The sequence below is a fragment of the Neomonachus schauinslandi genome, chromosome 14, assembly GCF_002201575.2.
Source record: "Neomonachus schauinslandi chromosome 14, ASM220157v2, whole genome shotgun sequence".
NCBI classification, from domain to species: domain Eukaryota; kingdom Metazoa; phylum Chordata; class Mammalia; order Carnivora; family Phocidae; genus Neomonachus; species Neomonachus schauinslandi.
This window is the reverse complement of record NC_058416.1, coordinates 65,376,308-65,401,126: the sequence shown is the minus strand read 5'-3', so window position 1 is coordinate 65,401,126 and position 24,819 is coordinate 65,376,308. Positions and strand designations below refer to the sequence as shown.

General features: G+C 50.3%; 1 protein-coding gene across 3 annotated transcripts in view; it reads left to right on the top strand.

The window, feature by feature from the left end:
* The window catches only part of KLHL22 (kelch like family member 22), a 38,745-nt gene that overhangs the window by 3,031 nt on the left and 10,895 nt on the right, over window positions 1-24,819 (top strand). For 2 of the 3 annotated variants that reach the window (XM_044921160.1, XM_044921161.1), the window contains exons 2-4: window positions 2,536-2,801; window positions 14,638-14,803; window positions 17,926-18,644. In XM_044921160.1, coding sequence (XP_044777095.1) covers window positions 2,575-2,801; window positions 14,638-14,803; window positions 17,926-18,644 — 1,112 coding nt within the window. In that variant the 5' untranslated portion in view covers window positions 2,536-2,574. Of the gene's footprint in view, window positions 1-2,535; window positions 2,802-12,952; window positions 13,012-14,637; window positions 14,804-17,925; window positions 18,645-24,819 lie in introns of those variants that run through there. The other variant, XM_021687936.2, reaches the window with a different exon arrangement.

The window sequence follows — 24,819 nt, the reverse complement described above, 5'->3', positions numbered from 1 at the left end:
TTTGAGCCAGATCATGGGGAGGCCTAAGCAGAAGGTAGTAGGGAGCCAGTGCTTGAGAAGTCAGGTGGTATACTCACTGGGCATTTGGGGACCACCAGCGGCCTGAGCCGGGGAGATGGAGAGGATGGGACAGGAGAAAGGAAACCATTTGGGAGTGTCATTGTTGTGGTGTGACCCAGAGTGGTGGCCATGGAGGAATAAGTGGATGGGCATCTGAAATAGGAGAGAAGGAATCAGAACTAGAGGATCTGATAGATGCAGGTATAAAAAGAAAAGAGATCATTGAAACCATGAGGTTTCCGATGTGGAACTTGTGGCTCTATGAATAAGAAAACTAGACCAGTGGGGCCCTCCCCACTGTTGGCTGGATTAGGCATCGAGCTGGAAGTGCATTTGGGAATATAGGGTAGATTCTTGGGAAAGAGGGGTGGGCTGGGGCAGGGTGTGTTGGCTGAAGGGATCAGAAAAGAGAGCATTGCTTGGGGCAGAGTTTCAAGTCAAGAGAGGTGGTTAATGGGGGCTACCCCTTGGCCCGGCCTATCTCTGTGTGAGCCAGTCCAGGGTGCGGAGGAAGCAGTGGGTCGGTGGGTGAAGGTTCCAAATCCAGGAGGCACACTGAGGGACCAGCACAGAGGGGAATGGGGCATGTTGGATGGGAAGCAGCGGAGAGTCCAAAGCAATCAGGTGTGCTCCAGAGCTGTAGTAGTGAGGACAGAGGCCTCTTCATTTCGGCAAGGTTTTTTTGTTTGTTCATTTGTTTAAGTAGGCGCCATGCCCAGCGTGGAACCCAGTGCAGGGCTTGAACTCTGAACCCTGAGATCAAGATCTGAGCTGAGATCAAGAGTCAGATGCTTAACCATCTGAGCCACCCAGGGACCGCAGTTTGGCAAGTTTTAGAGTAGAATCTATTTTTCTTTTTCTCCACTCCCCACCCCCGCTTTTTAAAAATTTTAAGTAGGCTCCACACCCAACATGGGGCTTGAACTCACAATCCTGAGATTAAGAGTCCCAGGCTCTACTGACTGAGTTAGCCAGGTGCTCCTTTCATTTTTTTTTTCTCTTAAAGATATAGTACAGGGAATTGGAGAAGAAACTAATTTGGGGGAGGGGATATTGGAATGGCCGTAGTGGCCACAGGCAGTGTGGCAGGTGACCCCTGAGCTCCCACTTGCTGGCTGGGTGGCAGTGCTGGGGCTAGAGTGCTTAGCTCAGCCCCAGAGTGCAGGGCAGGACTGGCTGCCCCTGACTCAGAATGCACGGCCAAAGTGTGTTTGAGGTAGGTTTGTTTGACTGATTGGGTTTCTGAGGCTTCAACCCAAATCACTGTGCATGTTTTGAACATACTCAATTATTACAAAGTAACCTTGAACTAAAAACATGCTGCAGATGATCTTGAATGCACCAGCTCTAGTTCAAATTACTGTGCTTGACTCTCAGAATCTTGGTAAAAGAAGACAGGTCCTGGACCCTCCCCTGGGTATCCTGGCCAGCACTCAAGTCTTTTGTCATTTTTATGCATCCATTCCTGTGTGAGGGAACCCAGTTTTGTACTTTCTCTCTCTCTTTTTTATTTTTTATTAAAAAGATTTTATTTATTTATTTATTTGACAGAGACAGAGACAGAGAGAGAGCACAAGCAGGGGGAGTGGTAGAGGGAGAGGGAGAAGCAGGCTCCCTGCTGAGCAGGAGCCTGATGCGGGGCTCGATCCCAGGACCCTGGGATCATGAACTGAGCCGCAGGCAGGTGCTCAACTGACTGAGCCACCCATGCGCCCCTCTTTTTTTAAAAAGATTTTATTTATTTCAGAGACAGAGCATGAGAGAAAGAGATCACGAGCATGGGGGGAGGGTATAGGGAGAAGCAGACTCCCTACTGAACAGGGAGCCCAATGTGTGACTCATCCCAGGACCCTGGGATCATGACCTGAGCCGAAGACCAACTTAGCCACCCGGGTACCCCTTTCTCTTTTTTTGAAGCAAACTCTACTGCCAATATGGGGCTCGAACTCACAACCTGGAGATTAAGAGTTGCATGCTCTACCAACTAAGCCAGCCAGGTGCCCCAGTTTTGTTTTCTCTCAGTGGGAGAGAGGAAGAGCTCTTGAGAACCTGGTCTGTGCTTTATATTCATCGTTTACCAATTTTAGATTTCCCCAAGAGGCGGGGTGCTTTTATTTCCCTTTTCATTTGAGGAACCTGAGACTCAGGTTGGTCATGTGGTGAGTCCCTGGTAGGCCTGGGGCCCCAACCGAGGTCAGTCTGTCTGCGGAACCCTTCTGTTTCCCAGAGATGTTGAAGGAGATAAAATTTAATGAAGAATCCTGGAGATGAAGGGACATAGGTCTTCAGGAAGGAGGCCCCAAGTCTGTAGAAGCAGTGGGAGGGGAGAGGGAATTCGTGGGTTTAAAGCCCATAGGGGAAGCCCAGGTGAGCTGGAGGGAGAACAAGTGCCACGGGCAGCAGGTGCCACTGGGCCAGTCTGTGCACTGTGCGGTGTTGCTTCCCTGGCTTATTCCCTGTCCCCTCTGTCTTCAGCTGACAGCCGCAGTGGTGAGGTCTGGTGTGGTGGTCAGGATGGCGGAGGAGCAGGAGTTCACCCAGCTGTGCAAGTTTCCTGTGCAGCCCTCACACCCGCATTGTGTCAACAACACCTACCGGAGTGCACAGCACTCGCAGGCCTTGCTCCGGGGGCTGCTGGCTCTCCGGGACAGTGGCATCCTCTTTGATGTTGTCCTGGTGGTGGAGGGGAGACACATTGAGGCCCATCGAATCCTGCTGGCTGCGTCCTGTGATTACTTCAGGTGAGTTACATTCACATGTTCGCACAAGTCAAGTAGCACAGGTAATCCTGGCTCCACTAGGTGTTTGTGTTGGCACCCACAGTGACCCGGTGGGACGAACCAGTCAGAAGCTGCCAAGTCCCCTGCTCTCCCCGAGCTCCCACTGCTTGTTACAGTGACTCACCAACACTGAGTGGGACAGAGGGGTCTTGGAATCTGTTTTTCTTTCTACTTTTTTTTTTTTTTTAAGATTTTATTTATTTGAGAGGGAGAGTGAGCGAGAGAGAGCAGAGCACAAGCCAGGGGAGGGGCAGAGGGAGAGGGAGGAGCAGACTCCCTGCTGAGCAAGAAGCCCGATGCGGGGAGATCCCAGGACCCTGGGATCACGACCTGAGTCGAAGGCAGACGCTTAACTGACTGAGCCACCCACGCACCCCTGAATCTGTTTTTCTTTCAGCTCTTCTGGGACCTGTTCTCTTTTTCCTTTCTTTTTTTTTTAAGTAATCTCTAGCCAGTGTGGGTGGGGCTGGAATTCACAGCCCTGAGATTAAGAGTGGCATGCTCTTCTGAGCCAGCCAGGCTCCCACCTTTTTTCCTGTTTCTTAAAAGACAATACGCTTGACTTTACTTGTCCTGTTGCATTTTATAAAATGAATTTTCTATATCTTGGTATAAAACAGATTTTGTTTCCGTTTACTCTGGTTTCCCCAACATTTCATTTTGAGAAATTTCAGATCTGTGGAAAGTTGAAAGAATAATGTTACGTACACCTGAATACCAGTTGTTACATTTTACTGTATTTGCTTTCTCCTCACGCACAAAGACATATACACACCTTTTTTAAGATATTGGCACTTTATGCCTTAAACTTTCAGTGTCCCCTCCGCCCCCCAGTGGTGTTCTTATAATGCTAACTGGAAGCCCACATGAGCCTGGTCATCAGGCTTTGGGTCCCTGTGGGTGCTGAGGCCAAGGCCAAGCGGTCAGTTGTGTATACACATTGTCCACACAGCCATGTGATGTGGAAAGTTGTGCCTTTTGTGCCCGTTCCCTGGCCATCTTCCTTCTCATCTTTTTTTTTTTTTGGTTAAGATTGTATTTATTTATTTGTTTGACAGAGAGCGAGCACACACGCACATGAGCAGGCAAAGGGACGAGTAGACTCCCCGCTGAGTGCAGAGCCCCACTCGCCCCCAGTCTGAGATCATGACCCTAGTAGAAATCAGATGTTCAACCGACTGAGCCACCCAGGCGCCCCACACCCTCTCATCTTGAGGGCCTAAGCCTCTGACCTTCCTCCTTCCCCCCCACCCCCCGCCCATGGATTCTTGGTCCCTTAGGGTTTCTGTGGCCTCCTTCATGACCCCATCCCAGCCATTGGCACATTGGGAAGAATTGGTGCCACTACCCTCGTTGTATCCTGGTGAGAGGAGGAGCCCCAGCCCCAGCCACCTGATTCCCATTCCAGCTCTGATTCTGTTTCATTGTTTCATCTTCAAGTATTAGTTATAGTTCTCAGTTTTTGTTTTCAAGGTTTTATTTATTTGAGAGAGAGAGAGGGAGTGTGTGGCGGGGGTAGGAGTGGGAGTGGGAGGGGAGGGGCAGAGGGGAAAGGAGAGAGAATCTGAAGCAGACTCTGCACTCAGCATAGAGCCTGACTTGGGGCTCGATCCCATGACTGCGAGATCATGACCTGAGCCAAAACGAAGAGTCAGATGCTTAACCTACTGAGCCACCCAGGTGCCCCTGTTTTTTTGTTTTTTAGAGTAATCTCTATTCCCAGCGTGAGGCTTGAACTCATGACCCAGAGATCGAGAGTCGCACACTCCACTGACTGAGCCAGTCAGGTGCCCCAGTTCTCATTTTTTGGTTTTAGGAACTGTCAAGTGAAATATTTCTTCATGGTGTAAGTACCTCCTATTCTCCAGAAGGAATTTATAGAGAGCATGACCGGTGGTGGCCTAGGGCAGACATGGCCAGGCTTTTTTGCCTTGACTTTTGCTGTTACTCAGCAGTGCTGCCCTTCTCTGCCTTTCCTGCCCCGCAGTGTTATCTTCTGGGCCCAGCTGAGGTGCCTCTTCCTCTGGGGAGCTTTCTCTAGTTGTCCTGCACCCTTTCCCAGCCTCTGGCTCTCAGGGCTGGCTCCTCCCTTCAGGAGGCTGCTGACCCCTCGGGGACAGAGAGCTGCATGGCCCTGGATCACCCTTGTCTTGGGAGACACCCCCTGCAGGAATCCTCCTTTGGTGTATACTCTGTGCAAGGTTTAGGGATTGACTAAACCGTGCATCTTGGGTCTTGTTTTTTTGACTTGTGGTAATAACTGTCCACTGTACTAATCTTTTGGCTCCCGTGGCCCCCTCCTGCTTTGCCCTGTCTACTTCTTCTGTGCTGGTTCCTGTGCTCCCCACCCCTGTGTGTCAGGCACAAGTGTTCTGTCCTGCATGTGGCCTCCCTGGATCATATATCTCTCCCTCAGTTTTCATACTGTGAATTGTAAGATAGTCAGCTATACTCAACTCAATGCCTGTGATTTTGAAAATTTGGATAAAATTGATGATTTTGTAGAAAGTATATGTGGACAGAACTTCACCCCTGAAAAAGAAAGTTATATTCTCCACAAAAACATGAAGCCCAGACATGTCCTGGGGAGTTGTGCCTTTTATGACACAGACTCTGATGCCCTTTAAACTTTCAGAGCAGAGAAAGAGAAAGGAAGTCTCCAAAAAAAATTTTTTTAAAGATGTTATTTAGGGAGCGCCTGGGTGGCTCAGTCGGTTGGGCCGCTGCCTTCGGCTCAGGTCATGATCCCGGGGTCCTGGGATCGAGCCCCGCATCGGGCTCCCCGCTCAGCGGGAAGCCTGCTTCTCCCTCTCCCTCTGCCTGCCTCTCTGCCTACTTGTTCTCTCTCTCTCTCTGTCAAATAAATGAATAAAATCTTAAAAAAAAAAATAAAGATGTTATTTATTTATTTGACAGCACAAGCCAGGGGGTGGCGGAAGGAAAGGGAGAAGCAGGCTCCCCACTGAGCAGGGAGCCCGATGCAGGGCTTGATCTCAGGGCCCTGGGATCATGACCTGAGCCGAAGGCAGACCCTTAACTGACTGACACCCAGGCGTCCCTCTAAAAAATTTTTTTAAAGATTTTATTTATTTATTTATTGAGCAAGTGAGAGAGAGAAAGCACGAGTTGTGGTGGGGGAGCAGAGGGAGAGGGACAAGCAGACTCCATGCTGAGCACCGAGCCCAATGGGGACTTGATTCCACGACCCCGAGATCCTGAGCTGAAATCAAGAGTCAGACACTTGAGGGGCCTGGGTGGCTCAGTCGTTAAGTGTCTGCCTTCAGCTCGGGTCATGATCCCAGGGTCCTGGGCTCGAGCCCCACATCGGGCTCCCTGCTCCGCGGGAAGCCTGCTTCTCCCTCTCCCACTCCCCCTGCTTGTGCTCCCTGTCTCGCTGTGTCTCTCTCTGTCAAATAAATAAATAAAATCTTAAAAAAAAAAAAAAAAAAGTGGGCGCCTGGGTGGCTCAGTCGTTAAGCGTCTGCCTTCAGCTCGGGTCATGATCCCAGGGTCCTGGGCTCGAGCCCCACATCGGGCTCCCTGCTCCGCGGGAAGCCTGCTTCTCCCTCTCCCACTCCCCCTGCTTGTGTTCCCTCTCTCTCTGTGTCTCTCTCTGTCAAATAAATAAAATCTTAAAAAAAAAAAAAAGAGTCGGACCTTAACCAACTGAGCCATCCAGGCGCCCCTGAGAGTTTTCACATTTTTTAAAGAGAGTTACATAACATTGGTATCAAAATTGGACAGATAGCCAAGATACAAGAAAATTGCAGCTCATTTGTGAATGACAGTGTGGAGCCTTCAGTGAGACCTCAGTCCAGAGCTCCTCAGCACTACCATCCCTGTCCCTAATGTATTGCAAAGCAGCAGACCCTAGCCCAGGGGGGCTTCGTTCCATGTTATTCACTCAAAGGGGACCTTTTACAGATATCAGCATCCATTCCTGCAGCTAAAATACTTTTTTTAAAAACGATTTTATTTTTTTATTTTTGAGAGAGCACACGTGCGTGTGCATAAGCAGGGGGAGTGTCAGGTAGAGGGAGAAGCAGGCAGGGAGCCCAATACGGGACTCAGTCCCGGGACCCTGGCATCATGACCTGAGCCGAAGACAGACGCTCAACGACTGAGCCACCCAGGCATCCCTAAAATACTTTTTGAATTGGTGAAAAAAAGTTAAAGGCACCAGTTTACCCCTGCCCTCCCACATCATCTCCCCACCTCACCCCCCCCAACCATGGTAACTATTTTTAAAAGTTCCTCTTTATCCATGCACAGTTTCTTTTTGCAAATACTAGTCCAGAATTCTGAAACCCCCAAAGCCCTGCAATTTGAAAGTTGTTTTGTTTTTTTGTTCCACTGTGTTGCTGAAACTTCTAAGGTGTATTCAGGGAGTCTCCTAGAGCTGTTTTTGTTAGTTGATAGCTGTCCAGTCATTAATTTTGTGGGGGGAATGGGGAAAGCTGGGTTCTCCCGCATTGCCATTTTTTCCACGAGTTTTTGTTTTTTAAATTTTGGTCCAAATCTATTAAACTACAAAACCTGCCCTAAACTGATGTGAGGCTAATTTTATTTTTATCCTACTTAGTATATGTCTTTTACATTTTGCTTTGGAAATACTAAGGAGTTTGGATGTGAGGTACTGACCCAGACCCTGCAGGAGTGTGACATCATACATGGCATGGGTGCAGTGTTTCTCCAGTTGAAATCTCTTGAATTCTTTTTTTTTTTTTTCAAAGATTTTATTTATTTGACAGAGAGAGACACAGCGAGAGAGGGAACACAAGCAGGGGGAGTGGGAGAGGGAGAAGCACGCTTCCCGCGGAGCAGGGAACCTGATGCGGGGCTCGATCCCAGGACCCTGGGATCATGACCTGAGCCGAAGGCAGACGCTCAACGACTGAGCCACCCAGGCGCCCCTGAAATCTCTTGAATTCTGAAACATACTTGGACTCCAGGGTTTGGACCAGGGATTGGGGGCCTGAACAAGCTGACGTAGGGAATGTTTCCCATTGTACATCTGAGGGCGCTCATTGGACATCTGGTTATGATATCCTAGCAGCAGAGGTGGCCCTCATTCTGCAGTGTTCTGTGCTGTTCATGCCCCCCACTTACTCTGTCGGTGCCCTGCTGTGATTTTTCAGCACATGATAAGACTTACCGTCTTAACTGTTTTTTTTTTTTTTAAGATTTTTATTTATTGGGGCGCCTGGGTGGCTCAGATGGTTAAGCGTCTGCCTTCGGCTCAGGTCATGATCCTGGAGTCCCGGGATTGAGTCCCGCATCGGGCTCCCTGCTCGGCGGGGAGTCTGCTTCTCCTCCCTCTGACCCTCCTCCCTCTCCTGCTCTCTGTCTCTCATTCTCTCTCTCTCAAATAAATAAATAAAATCCTAAAAAAAAAAAAGAAAAATAGATTTTTATTTATTTATTTGACACAGAGAGAGACAGTGAGAGAGGGAACACAAGCAGAGGGAGTGGGAGAGGGAGAAGCAGGCCCCCCAAGCAGGGAGCCGGATGCGGGGCTGGATCCCAGGACCCTGGGACCATGACCTGAGCCGAAGGCAGACGCTTAACGACTGAGCCACCCAAATGCCCCCCATCTTAACCATTTTAAAGTGTACAGCTGAGTAGTGTTAAGTGTATTCATGCTGTTGTGGAAGGGGTCTCCAGGACTTTCTCATCTTGCAAAACTGAAACTCTGTATCCATTAAACAACAGCTCTCTATACCCCTCCTTTCGGCCCCTGGTAACCACCATTCCCCTTTCTGTTTCTATGAATTTGACTACTCTAGGAACCTTTTATAAGTGAAATCATACATATTTGTCCTTTGTGACTGGTTTCTTTCACTTAACATGTCATCAAGATTCATCCATGTTGTAGCATGTGTCAGAATTCCCTTCCTCTTTAAGCCTGAACAATATCCCACTGTGTGAATAGACCACATTTTATTAATCCATTCATCTGTGGAGGGACACTTGCATTGTGTCCGCCTCTTGGCTATTGTGAATAATGCTGCTATGAACGTGGATGTACAAATATCTTCTTGAGACCCTGTTTTCAGTTCTTCTGGGTATATACCCAGAAGTGGAATTGCTGGGTTATATGTTAATTCTGTATTGAATTGAGGAACGTCCATACTGTTTACCACAGTAGCTGCCACCATTTTACATTCCCACAAGCAGTGCACAAGGGTTCCATTATCTCTCTGTTCTCACCAACATGTATTATTTTCTGGGTTTTTTGGGTAGTAGCAATCCTAATGGTTTTGAGGTATGGACATCATTTTATTCTTTTTTTTTTTTAAAGATTTATTTATTTTAGAGAGCACGTGCACGGGGGTGGGGAGTAGAGGGAGAGGGAGAGAGAATCTCAAGCAGATTCCACGCTGAGCAAAGAGCCTGACACGGGGCTTGATCTCACGACCCTGAGATCACAACCTGAGCTGGAACCAAGAGTTGGATGCTTAATTACCTGTGCCCCTCAGGCACCCCAGGACATCATTTTAAAAGTTCTTCCCCTTTTAAGTTTTTATTTTGTCATAATTTCAGTGTTACAGAAAAGTAGTAAGGCTATGATAAAGAATTAGGCATCCATTTTTGGTTAAAAACAACAAAAACAAAAGGAGTGGATGTATATTTTATTTTTCTTTCAACCTTTTTTTCCCTCCCGAACTCTTATTTTGAAAGATGTCAGGGGGGCGCCTGGGTGGCTCATTCGTTAAGCGTCTGCCTTCAGCTCGGGTCATGGCCCCAGGGTCCTGGGATCGAGCCCCGCATCGGGCTCCCTGCTCCGTGGGAGGCCTGCTTCTCCCTCTCCCACTCCCCCTGCTTGTGTTCCCTCTCTCGCTATGTCTCTATCTGTCAAATAAATAAATAAAATCTTTAAAAAAAAAAAAAAAAAAGAAAGATGTCAGGGACACCTGGGTGGCTCAGGTGGTTGAGCATCTGCCTTCAGCTCAGGTCATGATCCCAGGGTCCTGGGATTGAGTCCCGTGTTGGGCTCCCTGCCCAGTGGTGAGCCTGCTTGTCCCTCTCCCTGCTCTTGTGCTCTTGCTCTCTCTCTCCCTCTCAAATAAATAAATAAAATCTTAAAAAAAAAAAAGATGTCAGTCCTATAGAAAAGCTGGAAGATCAGTACAGTGAACAGCCATGCCCTTCACCTAGATTCATCGGTTAGCATTTTCCATATTCACTTCAGAATAAGTTGTGGATATAACAGTTTATCTGGAAATACTTCAGTGTACTTCCAAGAGTAAGAGCCTTCTCTACTATATCTGTAATAACATTATAAATCTAAGAACATTTATAGTCCTTCCATAATTTTATCTGATACTGAGTCCATAGTCAAATTTTCCTAATTGTCCCCAAAATGTCATCTGTCTCCTTCCTTCTTCCCCTCTCCATTCAGGATCCAGTCACGGTCCACACATTGCATGGACACCCCAAAGAGTGAGTCAGTGTACCACAGAGCACAGGAAAGCACCCTGAGGGGGTGTGGGTGGAGTAGAATGTCTAGGAATAAATGTAACATGCAGGTGCCAGGTCTGTGAGCAGGTGACCTGCAAGATCTCCACAGAGACCCAGAGGCTGGCTTGTGAGATAGAAGAGCCCATCATGTTCATCACAAGGATGCTAACTCGCTCGCTCTCCATCAGTCTATGTGTGTAATGCATCCCCAATAAAAATACCAAGAGACTTTATGGGGGGTGGGGGATTACACAAACTGATTCTAAAGTCCAAATTTACAAAAGCAAGCGGTGGCCAGGAAATTATTGAGAAGGTAATCAAAGGAGACTGGCCCTCCCCTGCGGTCATATGTGTTACGGAGCTGTAGTAATCCAGACTGCTCCTGGTACCTGAGATGTGGGAACATTATTGGGAAAGTAGTGACTTTGAACAGACACCAGCCTGCCAGGAACTTGGTGTGTGATAAAGATGGCATCCCAAGTGGCGGAAGATGATGATGGGGTGGCCCTCTCGAAAAACAAAGTTGCCCCTTGCCTCACGTTGTACCAAAATAAACCAGGTGGAATGATTTGTTGTTGTTGTCAAATGATCCTTTATTGAAATATTTTCCTTTCTAGTTCTTTTTTTTTTAAAGATTTTATTTATTTATTTGACAGAGACACAGCAAGAGAGGGAACACAAGCAGGGGGAGTGGGAGAGGGAGAAGCAGGCTTCCCGCCGAGCAGGGAGCCCGATGCGGGGCTTGATCCCAGGACCCTGGGATCATGCCCTGAGCTGAAGGCAGACGCTTAACGACTGAGCCACCCAGGTGCCCCTCCTTTGTAGTTCTTAACTAGCTGGGCATTCCGCTACACCACTGTTGCTGTCACCTATGATGTCATGAGAGTGGCAGCCATTAGCATTACAAGCCACAGACTGGGCAGTCCCCAGGATCACTTGAATGGTTCCAGAGAGTGAGTTCTCTGGCTAAAGAAAGCTGCCGCATCTATCAGGCAGTGTTGATACTCATCAAAAGTGATGGTTTCACTCTGCTTAATGTTTTTCTGCTTCTTTCTGTCTCTTGGAGGTTCCTTGAGGGGTTTGATAATCAGGGCAGAGGCAAAAGGTGTAACCACTTCACTCTAGGCCTGTCTGTTCTGTGTGTGTGTGTTTGTTTATTTTACTTTATTTATTTTTTATTTTTAGATTTTATTTATTTGACAGAGAGAGACATAGCGAGAGAGAGAACACAAGCAGGGGGAGTGGGAGAGGGAGAAGCAGGCTTCCCGCTGAGCAGGGAGCCTGATGCGGGGCTCAATCCCAGGACCCCAGGATCATGACTGGAGCTGAAGGCAGACGCTTAATGACTGAGCCACCCAAGGTGCCCGTTTGTTTGTTTATTTTAAATTTTAAGTAGGTTCCAAGCTCAGCCTGGGGCTCGAACGCACAACCCTGAGATCAAGACCTGGGTGCTTAACCAACTGAGCCACCCAGACATCCTGGGGCTTGTCTGTTCTGAATGGTCAGTTTCACTGTAATCCTCAGACCCTTCCAATCACTGGTTGCCTTGGTAATGTCATCACTAACCTTTTTTGAAAACAGTCCTGGGGCCAATCTTGGGCGCCAGGGCAGACATGGCACTGACTTCCCCACCATTGGACCTCAGGTGTAAGTAAGACTTTGATCTCATTGGGGCAAACTTGGTGGAGGGCGCATGGGGGAGGCGGCTGGTGTTGTATGAACCTGGATTCAGGATGACCAAAGAGAGTTGCACCTCAAGTGGATCAGCAATTTTTCTTTTTTTTAAATAGGCTCCACGCCCAATGTGGGGCTTGAACTCAGGACTCTTGAGATCAAGAGTCGCATGCTCTACCAACTGAGCCAGCCAGATGCCCCAATCAACAATTAAAAAAACTATAGAGGATAGCATGGGGAAATTTTGTTTTAAAGATTTACTTTTTTTATTTGAGAGAGTGCACACATCCATGCAAGTTGGGGGGGGGGCGGATGGGTGGCGCGAGGGGCAGAGGGAAAGGGAGAGAGAGACCTCCTAAGCAGGCTTCACGCTCAGCACGGAGCGTGACACGGGGCTTGATCTCACAACCCCGAGATGATGACTGAGCCAAAACCCGAGAGTCCGATTCTTAACCAACTGAGCCGCCCAGACGCCCCGGGGAAATGTTTTTTAATGTTACCTCAGAGGGAAAAGCCTTTCCAGGTCTGGCATAAAATTCACAGGCAAAAAAGAAAATGAGAAATCTGCAATCAAAATAGACAAACTTCTGCATGGCAAAAGGCATCATAAAATCAAAAGATGTGAGATAGAAAAAAAAAATTTCAACTCATTCGAAAAAGCAGATTTTGTCGAATTGACAAGACAGTCTAATAGAAGTTGGACAAAGAATCTGGACTGTTCAAAAAAGAATATAGAAATGGCACTTTAAAGGGTGCCTGGCTGGCTCAGTTAGATCTCAGTTGGATCTCGGGGTCATGAGATTGAGCCCCACGTCAGGCTCTGTCCTGAGCGTGGAGCCTGCTTAGGATTCTCCCTCCGTCCCTCCCTCCCTCTCTCTCTCTCTAAGGAAAAAAAAAAAAGTAACCCAGGTGTATTGCAGCCACAGGTTAAATCAACCATGATAGCCTTTACCGGAAGAGGGGCAGCCCTACGTATACCAGTAAGGAGCCATTTCCAAGATGCATTGTTAAGTCAAAATGTAATGTAGAGTGTAAGGTACGTGGACTGCCTTTGGGTGTAGCTCTGCCCTGGGAAGGGAACAGGTGGCCTGGAGCAGAGCAGAGGAGGGAGGGCCAGAGGGAAACTTTAACCCTGTTGTAAATTTTAAGTCTTGGGGCACCTGGGTGGCTCATTCGTTAAGCGTCTGCCTTCGGCTCAGGTCATGATCCCAGGGTCCTGGGATCGAGCCCCGCATCGGGCTCCCTGCTCGGCGGGAAGCCTGCTTCTCTCTCTCCCACTCCCCCTGCTTGTGTTCCCTCTCTCACTGTGTCTCTCTGTCAAATAAATAAATAAAATCTTTAAAAAAAAAAAAAATTTTAAGTCTTGTACTGCTATATATATTACCTAGTTGAAAAATAAACAAAATGTGAAAATAGCTACTCTGTCCTCTGTGTGTGGCTGTCATATTGAGCCCTGCTGTCTCCCCTGACCACCAGCCTCATTAACCAGCCTCAGGGGCATCTCAGTGATGGTGACTCCGACCTCACTCTGACCCCATTCCTCCCAAGTCCCTGTCAGCCCAGCTAACCCAGCCAAGGGCCCTGGTTCCTCCAGGGCTCTCCTAGATTCTGTCCTTCAGCATGTTCTCTCTGCCACCGGGCCTTCCCCAGGCTTCCAGGAACCCTCTTGCCTGAAAAGTCTGCTCACATCACCCTCCTGTATAAAATTCCCCGACAGACAGTGCTTCATTATGCTTGGATTTCAATCCTGACTCAGTCTTGACCTGGAGGAAGCAGGATCTGGCCCTGTTTCACCTGCTCACTTCCTCTTTGCAATGGCCTGGCTGCCTTGTGTACCGAACTCATCCCTGCCCCAGGACTTGAGCTCCTGTCTCCTCCACCTGGAATGCCATGCACTGGCTGGTGAGGGCCCACCCAGCTCTGTCTCAGCCTGTCCCTGCTCCTCATCACTCCCCCTGCTCCGCCTCTCCTAGGTCAGATGCCCTGTTGTGCTTCTTTCTAGCATTTCCTCACTCAGAAATACCTTGTTTTTTACTTGCTCTCCTCCCTAGCATCAAACTCCTTGTAAGTAGGAGTCTTAATCACTTTACTTGACTGTTAATCCTCTGACTTTAAATGGTACTTGGCATTCAGTTAGGTGCTCAGTGTATTTTGAATGGGATGACTTTTATGACTTCCCATTTATTCATTCTTCCATTCATTCATGGCATGCTCTGGGCTGCTGCTGTGGTCCAGGAAGTGTATTGTGGGTGCAGCAGAAAGCAAGCCGGACTTTGTCCCTGGCTCCCAAGAGGCTCAGGGGCAACACCCTGCAGCACGTGAAAGGCAGACAGTGATTCCTAGGATGGCTCTCCAAACTTGCTCTGGAGCTGGTGGGCACCTTCCGTGGCAAGACTCCATGCTCAGAGTACGGAGCGAACCAGTGTTCTGTTGCGCATCACTGCTGGCTCAGCCTGTCCCCTGTTCCCTCTCATTCTCTGCGGCCCGGGCTGGTGCCCTTATTGATACAGATTTGCTCATCATGGGGCTTGAACTCATGATGCTGAGATCAAGACCGGAGCTGAGATCAAGAGTTGGATGCTTAACCGACTGAGCCACCCAGGCGCCCCTACGATTGATATAGATTGATATGACAATGCTGTTTCATGTGTTTACTTTGCAGAGGAATGTTTGCTGGGGGATTGAAGGAGATGGAGCAGGAAGAGGTCCTGATCCACGGCGTGTCCTACAATGCCATGTGCCAAATCCTGCATTTCATTTATACCTCTGAGTTGGAGCTCAGCCTGAGCAACGTCCAGGAGACGCTGGTTGCCGCCTGCCAGCTGCAGGTGAGGCTGCCCTCGCTCCAGCAAGGCAGACCCAAACCCAGGGGGTGATCCCCAGGTGTCTGCCGGGCAGTGGCGTGAGGGGCATCAGCAGACGAGGATACCAGGCAGCAAAGGAGACTGCAGGTAGGGCAGAAGCTCTCGGGTGGTGCACGGCTCCGCCAGCCCTAGGCGCCGAACCAGAGCAGCTCCAAACGCCTCCAGGCCCCTTTGCCCTCCGCTCTTCTGCTGGTTCCTTTCTTTCTGCCCGGGTCTCCCTGCCCCGGAGAAGATCCCACATGTCAACACGTGGGCCAACCCCGGGGCAGGTGTGTGATGCCCTGCGTGCCCTGATGAAGCTGAGCTGCTCCCCGAGTTGCCCAGGCCTTTTCTGCTCATCCACCCCACTTGGTCTCGCCAGTCTCTTCAAAACTACTTTCCTTTTTGTCATTGAATTTTGAATACTTGTTTTCCTACAGAGCTCAGAAAGTTTTCTGAGGCTCTGACAGCGTGACTTACGTTTTGGAAGGCTGTGTTACCTCGGGGGCGTTGGTGCGGTCATGCAAGGGCTGGGCCTGCACGTGCCTTTGCTTTCAGGAGCCGTTGTCAGATGGTCTCATCTGGCTGAAGAGACGTCTCATCTTACATTTGTTGAAAGTGAAAATGAAATGCTATGCTGAATTCATTATCTTGACCTTTTCTCAGGTCAGAACACGTTTGGGGCCATCAGAAAAAAGTCAGGAAAGCCAACCTGTTCAGGGGTGTCTGGAGGCCCCACACTGTGTGGCAGGGCCCCAGCAATGCCCTGCGCTGTCGCTCTCAGATGGGTGATGGGGGGGAGACCCTTGGCTTGTGCTTGTTGGGTTGGTTTGACCATGGCTCACCATATGCAATGAGTAGTAGATGGAGTTGAGCCAGTGCTCCTGAGTACTTTAGCGCTTCTGAGGCCATTGTGGGGGCAGCACGGGATGGGGAACCCCTGCTTTACCTCGAGCAGCCCAGCTTTTTGGGGTTTTATTTTTAGCATAGTGGGCTTCTATGCAATTTTTTTTTTTTTAAAGATTTTATTTATTTATTTATTTGACAGAGAGAGTGAGAGAGATAGAGCGAGCACAAGCAGGGGGAGTGGCAGGCAGAGGCAGAGGCAGAGGGAGAAGCAGGCTCCCCGCTGAGCAGGGGGAGCCCGATGTGGGACTCGATTCCAGGACCCCCGGATCATGACCTGAGCCAAAGGCAGACGCTTAACAAGTGAGCCACCCAGCCTCTCTGCAGTGTTGTTTTTTTTTTTTTTTTTAAAGATTTTATTTATTTATCTGACAGAGAGAGCAGAAGCAGGGAGAGCGGCAGGCAGAGGGAGAGGGAGAAGCAGGCTCCCCGCTGAGCAGGGAGCCAGATGTGGGGCTCCATCCCAGGACCCTGGGATCATGACCTGAGCCGAAGGCAGACACTTAACCATCTGAGCCACCCAGGCGCCCCCCCCGCAATGTTGTTTTTAAAGCAAGTTTTACTTGGTTTAACAGTTCCAAGTCCATAGGCACCAGGGTCATGTTTGTTCGTGTAGCCAGTGACCACATGCTCCCCATGTGCTGTGCCTTGCAGTAGTTCAGGATCAGACTATTCCTGGTGTCCCCAGAGACCTGGATCTGAATCCCAGCAAGACTGTCACCACAGGGTAACCCCCGGCAAGGGTTCCTTTCTCTGAGCCTCTCATGGGGCTCCTGCACTGGGCAGGCCTGGGGTGATTCCTCTGTGAGCTTCCCTAGCAGAGGGCCCCCTGCTGTGACAATGAGGATGGGAAGGAGAGGGTGACACTGTCCCTGGGTTTTTCAGGAGCTGCTTCTCATGCCCACTGAGGGGTGTTTGCTCTCACTTCCTCCCCAGAACTAGGTCCTCAGTTTCCTGGCCCACGACAGATCAGAAGTAGTATTTTAGGAAGAAGAGGCAAAGCAGAACTGTCTGCCGAGGGAGAAAACAGGTAGTTGAGTGAAGACTTTCAGGACCTAACAGAGCCCTATAGGGACGTGCCTTCTGGGGCAGACACATGCCTGGCACTTTGCCTGTTTCCATTCAGCCCTTAGCTAATGACCTGGCAAGCACAGAGTATCTTTGGAATGAGAAAAAAATAAAGATAAAAAGATTTTAAACATTTATTGATAAGCTTCACATACCAGCAGAATTACTCTATGTGTACTGGTTAATTTGTTGATGATGAGTGAGGTATTCCCATTTTTAGAGCAATTTCAAAATCCTGTTTTCCTAAACAACTTAGCAATGCCTGGGCAGCTTTCTCTAGAGCCCTCCTCTCTATCTCCTTCACCCTGCCATGCTCTGATTGTCTAATCATGTGATAGCCTCTGAGCCTGGGGCTCATTTCTCAGCTCCTACCTTAGCACTGTTCTTCTTACCCACCTTTCAACCCACCAGTTCTGCGTGATTGGAAAAGGGCAGGTGTCGGCCACCTGGGACCCCTGTGCTAGCCAGAGTCCTGTAGGGCTCTGCCCAGGCAGGATGACTTGCAGCCTTTTAAGAACTGAGCGGAGTTCCCCTGAAGGGTGTTGGGCGAGCATCCGAAACGCCCTGCTGACAGTTCTTAGCTCATGGGGGGTTCAGGGCCCTGCTCCTGGGGTAGGGGACGGGTTCCCTGGGGCTGCAGCTTTGGCTGAGCCTGCAGCTGGGGGGGCGGGCGGGGGGTGGGGAGAAGACAGCTGAATATCTTAGAGAGAGCCTGGGATCCCAGGTACCTTCCAGAGCAGGGGTGGCTGATGTGGTGGGCACTGTGCTGCTTCCTGATTCTCTGGAGATTCGCTACTTTTGATCTGAAGGTGTCCTCTCTGTGCCAGATAGTTCCTGGGTACGGTCTCATTTTCAGTTTATTCCTCTCCGCTTATAGAGGAGGAGACCAAGGCTCAGAGCAGTTAAGAACGTGCCACAGATCTCCTCCAAGCCTGGATTTAAACCCAGTCAGTCTGCAGTGAGCCCTAGTTGCCTCTAGAGTTGGGGGAGAACAGCTCTGCCACGCCTCCACTTCAGGAAAGGTTGGGGGGAGCGGAGGGGGGCCAGCTGTAGCCCACGGCTGTTATCCTTTGTCTCCCTCGCCCAGACACCGTTCCCAGCCCGGGCTTGAATGGGGCTTGTTCTCTTCACAGATCCCAGAAATCATCCATTTCTGCTGTGATTTCCTCATGTCCTGGGTGGACGAAGAGAACATCCTTGATGTCTACCGGCTGGCGGAGCTGTTTGACTTGAGCCGTCTGACCGAGCAGCTGGACACCTACATCCTCAAAAACTTTGTGGCCTTCTCGCGGACTGACAAGTACCGCCAGCTTCCCCTGGAGAAGGTCTACTCCCTCCTCAGCAGCAACCGCCTGGAGGTCTCCTGTGAGACCGAGGTGTACGAGGGTGCCCTGCTCTACCATTACACCCTGGAGCAGGTGCAGGCCGACCAGATCTCACTGCACGAGCCCCCCAAGCTCCTGGAGACAGTGCGTTTTCCCCTGATGGAAGCTGAGGTCCTCCAGCGGCTGCACGATAAGCTGGACCCCAGTCCGCTGAGGGACACGGTGGCCAGCGCCCTCATGTACCACCGCAATGAGAGCCTGCAGCCCAGCTTGCAGAGCCCTCACACAGAGCTGCGGTCGGACTTCCAGTGCGTCGTGGGCTTTGGGGGCATTCACTCCACGCCGTCCACTGTCCTCAGTGACCAGGCCAAGTACCTGAACCCCCTACTGGGAGAGTGGAAGCACTTCACCGCCTCCCTGGCCCCCCGCATGTCCAACCAGGGCATCGCGGTGCTCAACAACTTTGTGTACCTGATCGGAGGGGACAACAATGTCCAGGGCTTCCGCGCCGAGTCCCGGTGCTGGAGGTAGGCGAGGGTGCTGGGCTGAGACTTCGTCTGTGGCTGATGCTGTGTGTGGGAGTTACAGGCTCAAGAGGCTGCTTGTGGAGTGGGTTCTGCAAGGGCTGAGGCACTAGCCTTTTAAATTAATCTTGTGGCTTGTCGGGGTACACCTGTCTTATGGAGTAAAGTCCAGGCTAATTTGGAGAGTGTGGGCCACCATGAGGCAAGGAAGAGGGGACTGGGCATGCTTGTTTTCGCTCTTGTCCTCTTCTCAGACCCACTCACCATGGGTCACACACCCCGCTATCTTGTGGGTGAGGGGCTAGGTTGTGAATGACTATGCACTTGGACTGGCTGGGCACAGGGATCGGTCTCGGAAGGAGCGGACCGAGTTGCCAGGAGCACTGGGCAGGGCAGCTGCTCCTTCCATCTTGCCCTCTCCAGCTTTGACGTGTCTCATCCCAGGGTCCCTTTGCCCATCAGCTGTGCTCTGCTCTCTTTACCACAAGCCCCTGGTGGAGGATGGCTTCCTGTCCTCCCTCCCTCTTTTGTAGTGTACAGTCCTCAGCCCAGGGGACCCAAAAAGCCAATGGGCATCGCTGAGCTTCATGCCAGATTTCATCACCCCTGCCTGCCCTGGCGTCAGTGATGTTGGTGGGCATGGGGTCCCCCAAGGTCTTCTGAGCAGGCAGTTTTCCAAGAGCAGGAGGGTTATTGTGATGTACTATATATGTTTTTTCTATAGGTTTGGTCTTTATACACAGTTCCTGGTTCATAGCTTCTAAAACCCTTGGAATTACCTAAGAGGAGGGCACTGATTTTGTCTTTTGTTATGTTAACGAGAGAGTTAATGCCAGAGTGGCGCCCCCAAGCGCCCTCCCTAGGAACTACACCCAGCATTTCAGCATCAAGCGGCCAGAGCTTCCAACTCTGTGACTCTGGAAGCCCCTGAATGTGAGGGGTTGCTGGTCACCGGGAGAACCAACCCTGCCATTTAGAGGGTTGGATTTTAGTCGCGCCCTCTGACCTTGGGGAGAGGAGAAGGGCCTGTGGTTGAATCAGTTGCCGTTGGCCAGTGATTTAATTAACTGTGCCTATGTAGTGAAGCCTACATAAAGGAGGGGGTTGGGAGAGCTTCGGGGTTGGCGACCACCCAGTAGTTGGGGGTGCCGGGAGAGTGGCGCACCTACCTGGGGTGGCATGGAAGCTCCCTGCCCTTTCCCCAGACCTTGCTCTGTGCATCTCTTCCTCTCTGGCTGTTCCTGATATATATCTTTTTATAATACATGGGTAATCTAGTAAGTGTAATGTTTCTCTGAGTTCTGTGAGTTGCTCTAGCAGATTAATGAAACCCAAGGAAGGGGGTCCTGGGAACCTCTGATTTATAGCCAGTTGGTCAGAGGCACAACCTGGTGCTTGTGATTGGCGTTCTGAACTGGAGGGGGTCATTGGAACCTTCTGTTGGTAGCCCATAGGTCAGAAGCACAGATAACAGCCTGGGCTTGTGACTAGTGTCTGAAATGGGGACAGGTAGGGTGGCCATACCATCTTGTAGAGTGAGCCCTCACCCCGTGGGATCTGATGCTACCTCCAGGTAGATAGTGTTGGGATTGAGTTGAATTGTAGGACACTTAATTAGTGTCCAGGGAATTGCGTATTGGTGTGGAGAAAATGTCATGCCCCCCCCGCCCCAACACATGCATCAGAATTGACTCCAGGAACCCAAGAGAGGGGGTTTTGTGGACTGTCCTGGTCTGTAGGATGCTTCTAGTTCTGTCAGTCTATTGAGCTGTGATCCCACAAATTCATTTTTGGGGGCAGAACGAAGGAATCAGAGTAGATCCCCACAGCCTCAGCTACCATTAGGTGTCCAGGGCCCCTCCACCATACTTTGGTTTGATTTCATGGGATTTGATGTATGTGGGAAGTCTCTATCTTCTGCAAGCTGAAAGAAAGCTGGTACTGCAAAGAGAGAGAGATTGCCAACTGCTTCCATGGCTGTGAATTAGGTACCAACCAAGTTCACGTTCATGTTTCCATCCTCGGGGGTGGGGGGTGGGGTCTGGCCTGGCCATGCCTCACGGAAGTGAGCATGAGGAGAGGGCTCCAGCCACTTCTGCTTTCTGGGCCCCAGGAAGCAATCACCTCTGTTAAACTGAAGAGACCCAAAGCTTGGCAGCTCAAGTACAGTTAAACACAGGACAGGCTGCGTTCAGAAAGGAAGAAACAATGTGTTCATTTTCTCCCTAACCAAATATCCTCCACAGTGGGTGTGGCAGCACCAGGTTCAGCCTTCCCTTGAAAAGCCTCAAAGCTGCTTTTTTAGGGGCCTATTCCCCTGTTGGAGGGCCAAGGCCAGACCTCCCTGCTGAGAGCAACCCACAGACGTGCAAAACAGGCCTCTCCAGGGTGTTGTGGTCACCAGCCCTTAGCATACAGTGGGGTGGTTGTGTGCCCACAGGGAGGCCGTGGGGCTTTCCCACGAGGTGGGGGGGGGGCACTGCCTGCCCTCAGTCTGCCCTTTTATTGCCTTGCTGTCAGTTTCACTCAAGACTGGTCTAAATTTCCCATTGGTGAACATGTGCTGTGAGTCCCAAGCCAAACTCTGGAGAATGCTAGTATCTGCACCGATGTTTGATAACCACAGCCTCAAACTCCAGTGACAAGGTTGGGTCATTGTGGCAGGTGGGGTGTGTGAGACCTGCCTGGCAAGGGAGGCACTGCGAAGGGGTTGGGGTGCAGTGTCTGCCTAGGTGGTGGAGGACCCGGGGGTCTGTCATCTCTACAGGGTGGGGAGTTCCATTAATCTCATAGACTTTTAAAACGCCAGATGGATCTTAATTTGAATGGTCTGAGAGTTTGGTTCTCTTCCTTCTCCCCATCCTTAGTTTACGAGCCTTAGGATCTACAGACTCTCAGAATACAAGAAGACAAAATTTGCAGTTAGGGTTTGCATTTGGGGTGTTGGAGACTTCTCAGGTTATATCAGAGCATTGGTACAACAGGAACTGCACATAAGAAGTTAGCTGCCTTGGCAAATTGTATTTGTACTCCCCCAACCCCACTTACAAAGTCTTCGTTACTCCACTTTGCTTTTGTGAAAGACCTACATTAGTACCTGTTTTCGCTAACCAATAGAATTCCGAAGAGGATTTTCGCTTTTACGAAAAGAAGATTAAAAGCGAAGATAGTGTTCAGTGTTGGTGTTGCAGCGAGCATTAGTAGAGGCAACATGCACCCTGAGCGAGAGTGGCGCCTCCAGGCGCCCTCCCTAGGAACTACAAGCGGCCAGAGCTTCGAACTCTCTGAGCATCCGTGCTTTATCTCCATTTATTTTGTGCATCGTTAGCAAGGTGTGACCTGAGGTATCAGAAAAGCCCTGAGAACGGTTATTTTTTGGGTCTGGGAATGCTCAAATTTTTTCCCATGTGAATTAATTGTATTTGCTTTGTTTTATGCCACTTCAGCTTTTGAAAGGTTTCCAAGGAATAGCCTACTTTCATATAGGGGGACCTGTACTGACTGCCCGCCTCGCCCATGGCCTATTGGACCCTACTTAGAATAGCAACTTGTTTTCTCCCTTAGGCATTTCCATGGTTGTTCATATTTCAAAATATATTTTAAAAATTTCTTTGATTGTAATGGACTTCATTAATAGTTATGAGAATGCTTAAGCTGTGGAAATACAGAAGAAAAACGGTCTGCTCAGTTTAAGACCCCAGAGCATTTTGTATTAACTCTAGCTTGCACTTCTGAGTTTGCAGTAGGACGATCCAAAAATCTGCCTTAAAGTGACTAAAACTGTTTATATCCTTAGGATTTATTCCAACAAAGTAGAAAATCAATCCAATAAAGAGGAAAAAGTGGAATAAGGACACAGTGGGGAGATAAGAAGTTAGTGCAACTGTGGTTGCGTCTAAAATATTGATGTATGGGATGTGTATGTGTAGTATGTATGTGTGTGTGCACGCGGGCGTTAAATCTGAAACCACAAATCCATATGAACGCATTCGAGGAAGCCGTGAGGGCAGGAGACCAGAAGGAAGCAAGCGGAAGCATCTGGTGGGGCTTGTCTCGCTCTGGTGGAAGATGCTGACTTGCACTTGACCAGAAATGGGGTGAGGGCGACATGTACATGAATGAGAGTCATGCACAGGAGAGGCAGTGGGAAGTACCCATCCCAGTCAGTTGGCAGGGCCTCTGTGAGGGCTGAGCCCCTGGACTGGCCAGGGCTGCCTGTCCCCAGCTAAACCTTCAACTGGCTGTGCCCCTGGTCATTGAGTTCTTAAATGCCAGGCCCTTCCTGGTCTCCGTGAGAGAGCTCTACTGTCCCAGCCCCTGCTGCACAGTAGACCATGACTTCTGGATAGATCACCCTCTCTGTACCTCTACAGTGGAAAGACGGGTGCTTGTGTGAGTTTCCCTTGGGATTCCCTGCATGGAGCACTATGCCTGATCCACGTCGGGTGGCCAGCGAATATTTGCAGTGACTGAATGATTTCACTGCTGGTAATCTGTGTTTAATTCATCGAGCAGACAGTGCGTGATCTGCCCTGAGCTACAGTGAGGTCTAGGAATACAGACCTGAACCAGTCCTTTATGAACTCCCTTCCAGTTTGACAAGGACCCTTTTCGTGTGCATTGTCCTTTCTGAGCCCTTGTGATAGCTCTTGTAGGCAGGCGGCATCCTCCCCTCGGGCAGGCGCGGAAGCTGGGTGAATGCCGGAGAGAGGAGAAGCAATGCCTGCACGCGCCTGGCTGGCCAGGGGCAGACCAGCTCTCAAACCCAAGTGTCTGTGACCTGTGTGCATGTTCTTGCTCTCTTGTTAGCCCCAGCCCCTGAGGCATCCTGTTTCCTGTCCTTCCTGGCTGGCAGGGAAGAACTGGCCAAAAGGTGTAGGCAGGAAGGAGCAGCTGCAGAGCACGCCTAACCTGTCCTCGGGGGGCAAGGGATGAAACCTGTGTCTTCACCGACCTGTATATGGCACTGACCAAAGAAAACTCTGTTCCTTCTCTGATGAGCCAGTTGCAGTTCAGCTTATCCCCTTGGAGTTGGTCTTTCTGTGGAGAAATAAAAACCACTTATCTGAAAGCGACTATAATTATGCACGAGCTGTTGGGCAAGGAGGCTTCAGGAGCAGGCACTCCGATGCTGGTACCTGAGTGGATGTCCGGGGGAAGGGGCCAGATGTGGGGCTCGGGCTCACAGCGTCCTGGTCACTCAAGGCTCTGTAATCCTCTGTATTCACCCGAATAGCATACCTGCTTGCATGTCCCGCAGAGTGCCGGGCCCGGGCCATGGAGTGGGGCAGTGCTGAGTGCTGGCAAGGTAGGTGTGGACTGGCCTGTGAAGGGCCAAGGCTGCTAGGCTAAGTGAGGATTTTGGTATGAGCTTGGGCTTGCGGGTGAGTGTGGGATTGGGTGAGCAGAGGGAGCGCGGGGTTCCGTTCAGGACGGGTGAGCAGCCAGCTGGAGATGGCTAGGAGGCCTTTGCCACGTGGGTCCCACATGCCAGAGGAAGAAGTGAGGGGTGATAGTTGGTCTCCTGGGATGGCTGAGATCGCATGGGTAGAGCATGTGAAGGCCTTCAAAGGCAGATGAGGGGCAGAGCAGCCTCAGGGCCGTGGGCGGGGGTAGTTGCACAAAGGAGCTCAGAATGAAGCTGCTGCTTGGGGATATGACGTTTTTAAAAGGTTGATGGAGAAAGAAGGCAGGCTTGGGGACAGCTGTGTCTCCCAGGAAAGGGGTGTCGGGAGAGGAAGCTTTGCAGCGCTGGGGCTCAGCAGGAGCTCAGGAGAAGCTAGGCAGTGGTCAGCTTCCCTGGCCTCCTCTAACTGTTCTCCTGGGAAGCCCCTCAGCACAGCATTGCTCCTCTGGCCGCGTGGGCCTGCTGTAGTCAGCCCAGCATGGCAGTTCATTCTCACTCCACCAGCTGGCAACAGGCAGCTTAGGAGAGGAGCATGAATTGATGGAGGGGTGGGCTGTGACAGGAGCCTGGCAGATCACCCCAGAAGGAATGTTGGCATTGACTGGAGGCTGGGAGGCTGTTGTGTCTGTCCACGGGTGGGGCCATAATTGGGCATTCCTGAATGGGGACAGGGCCGTGTGGACCATAGATTTGGATAGGTGAGATGGAGACGGCTGTAGGAACAGCCGTGGGGCAGCCTGGGGTGGACAGATGGGTGGGCTAGAAACCCTC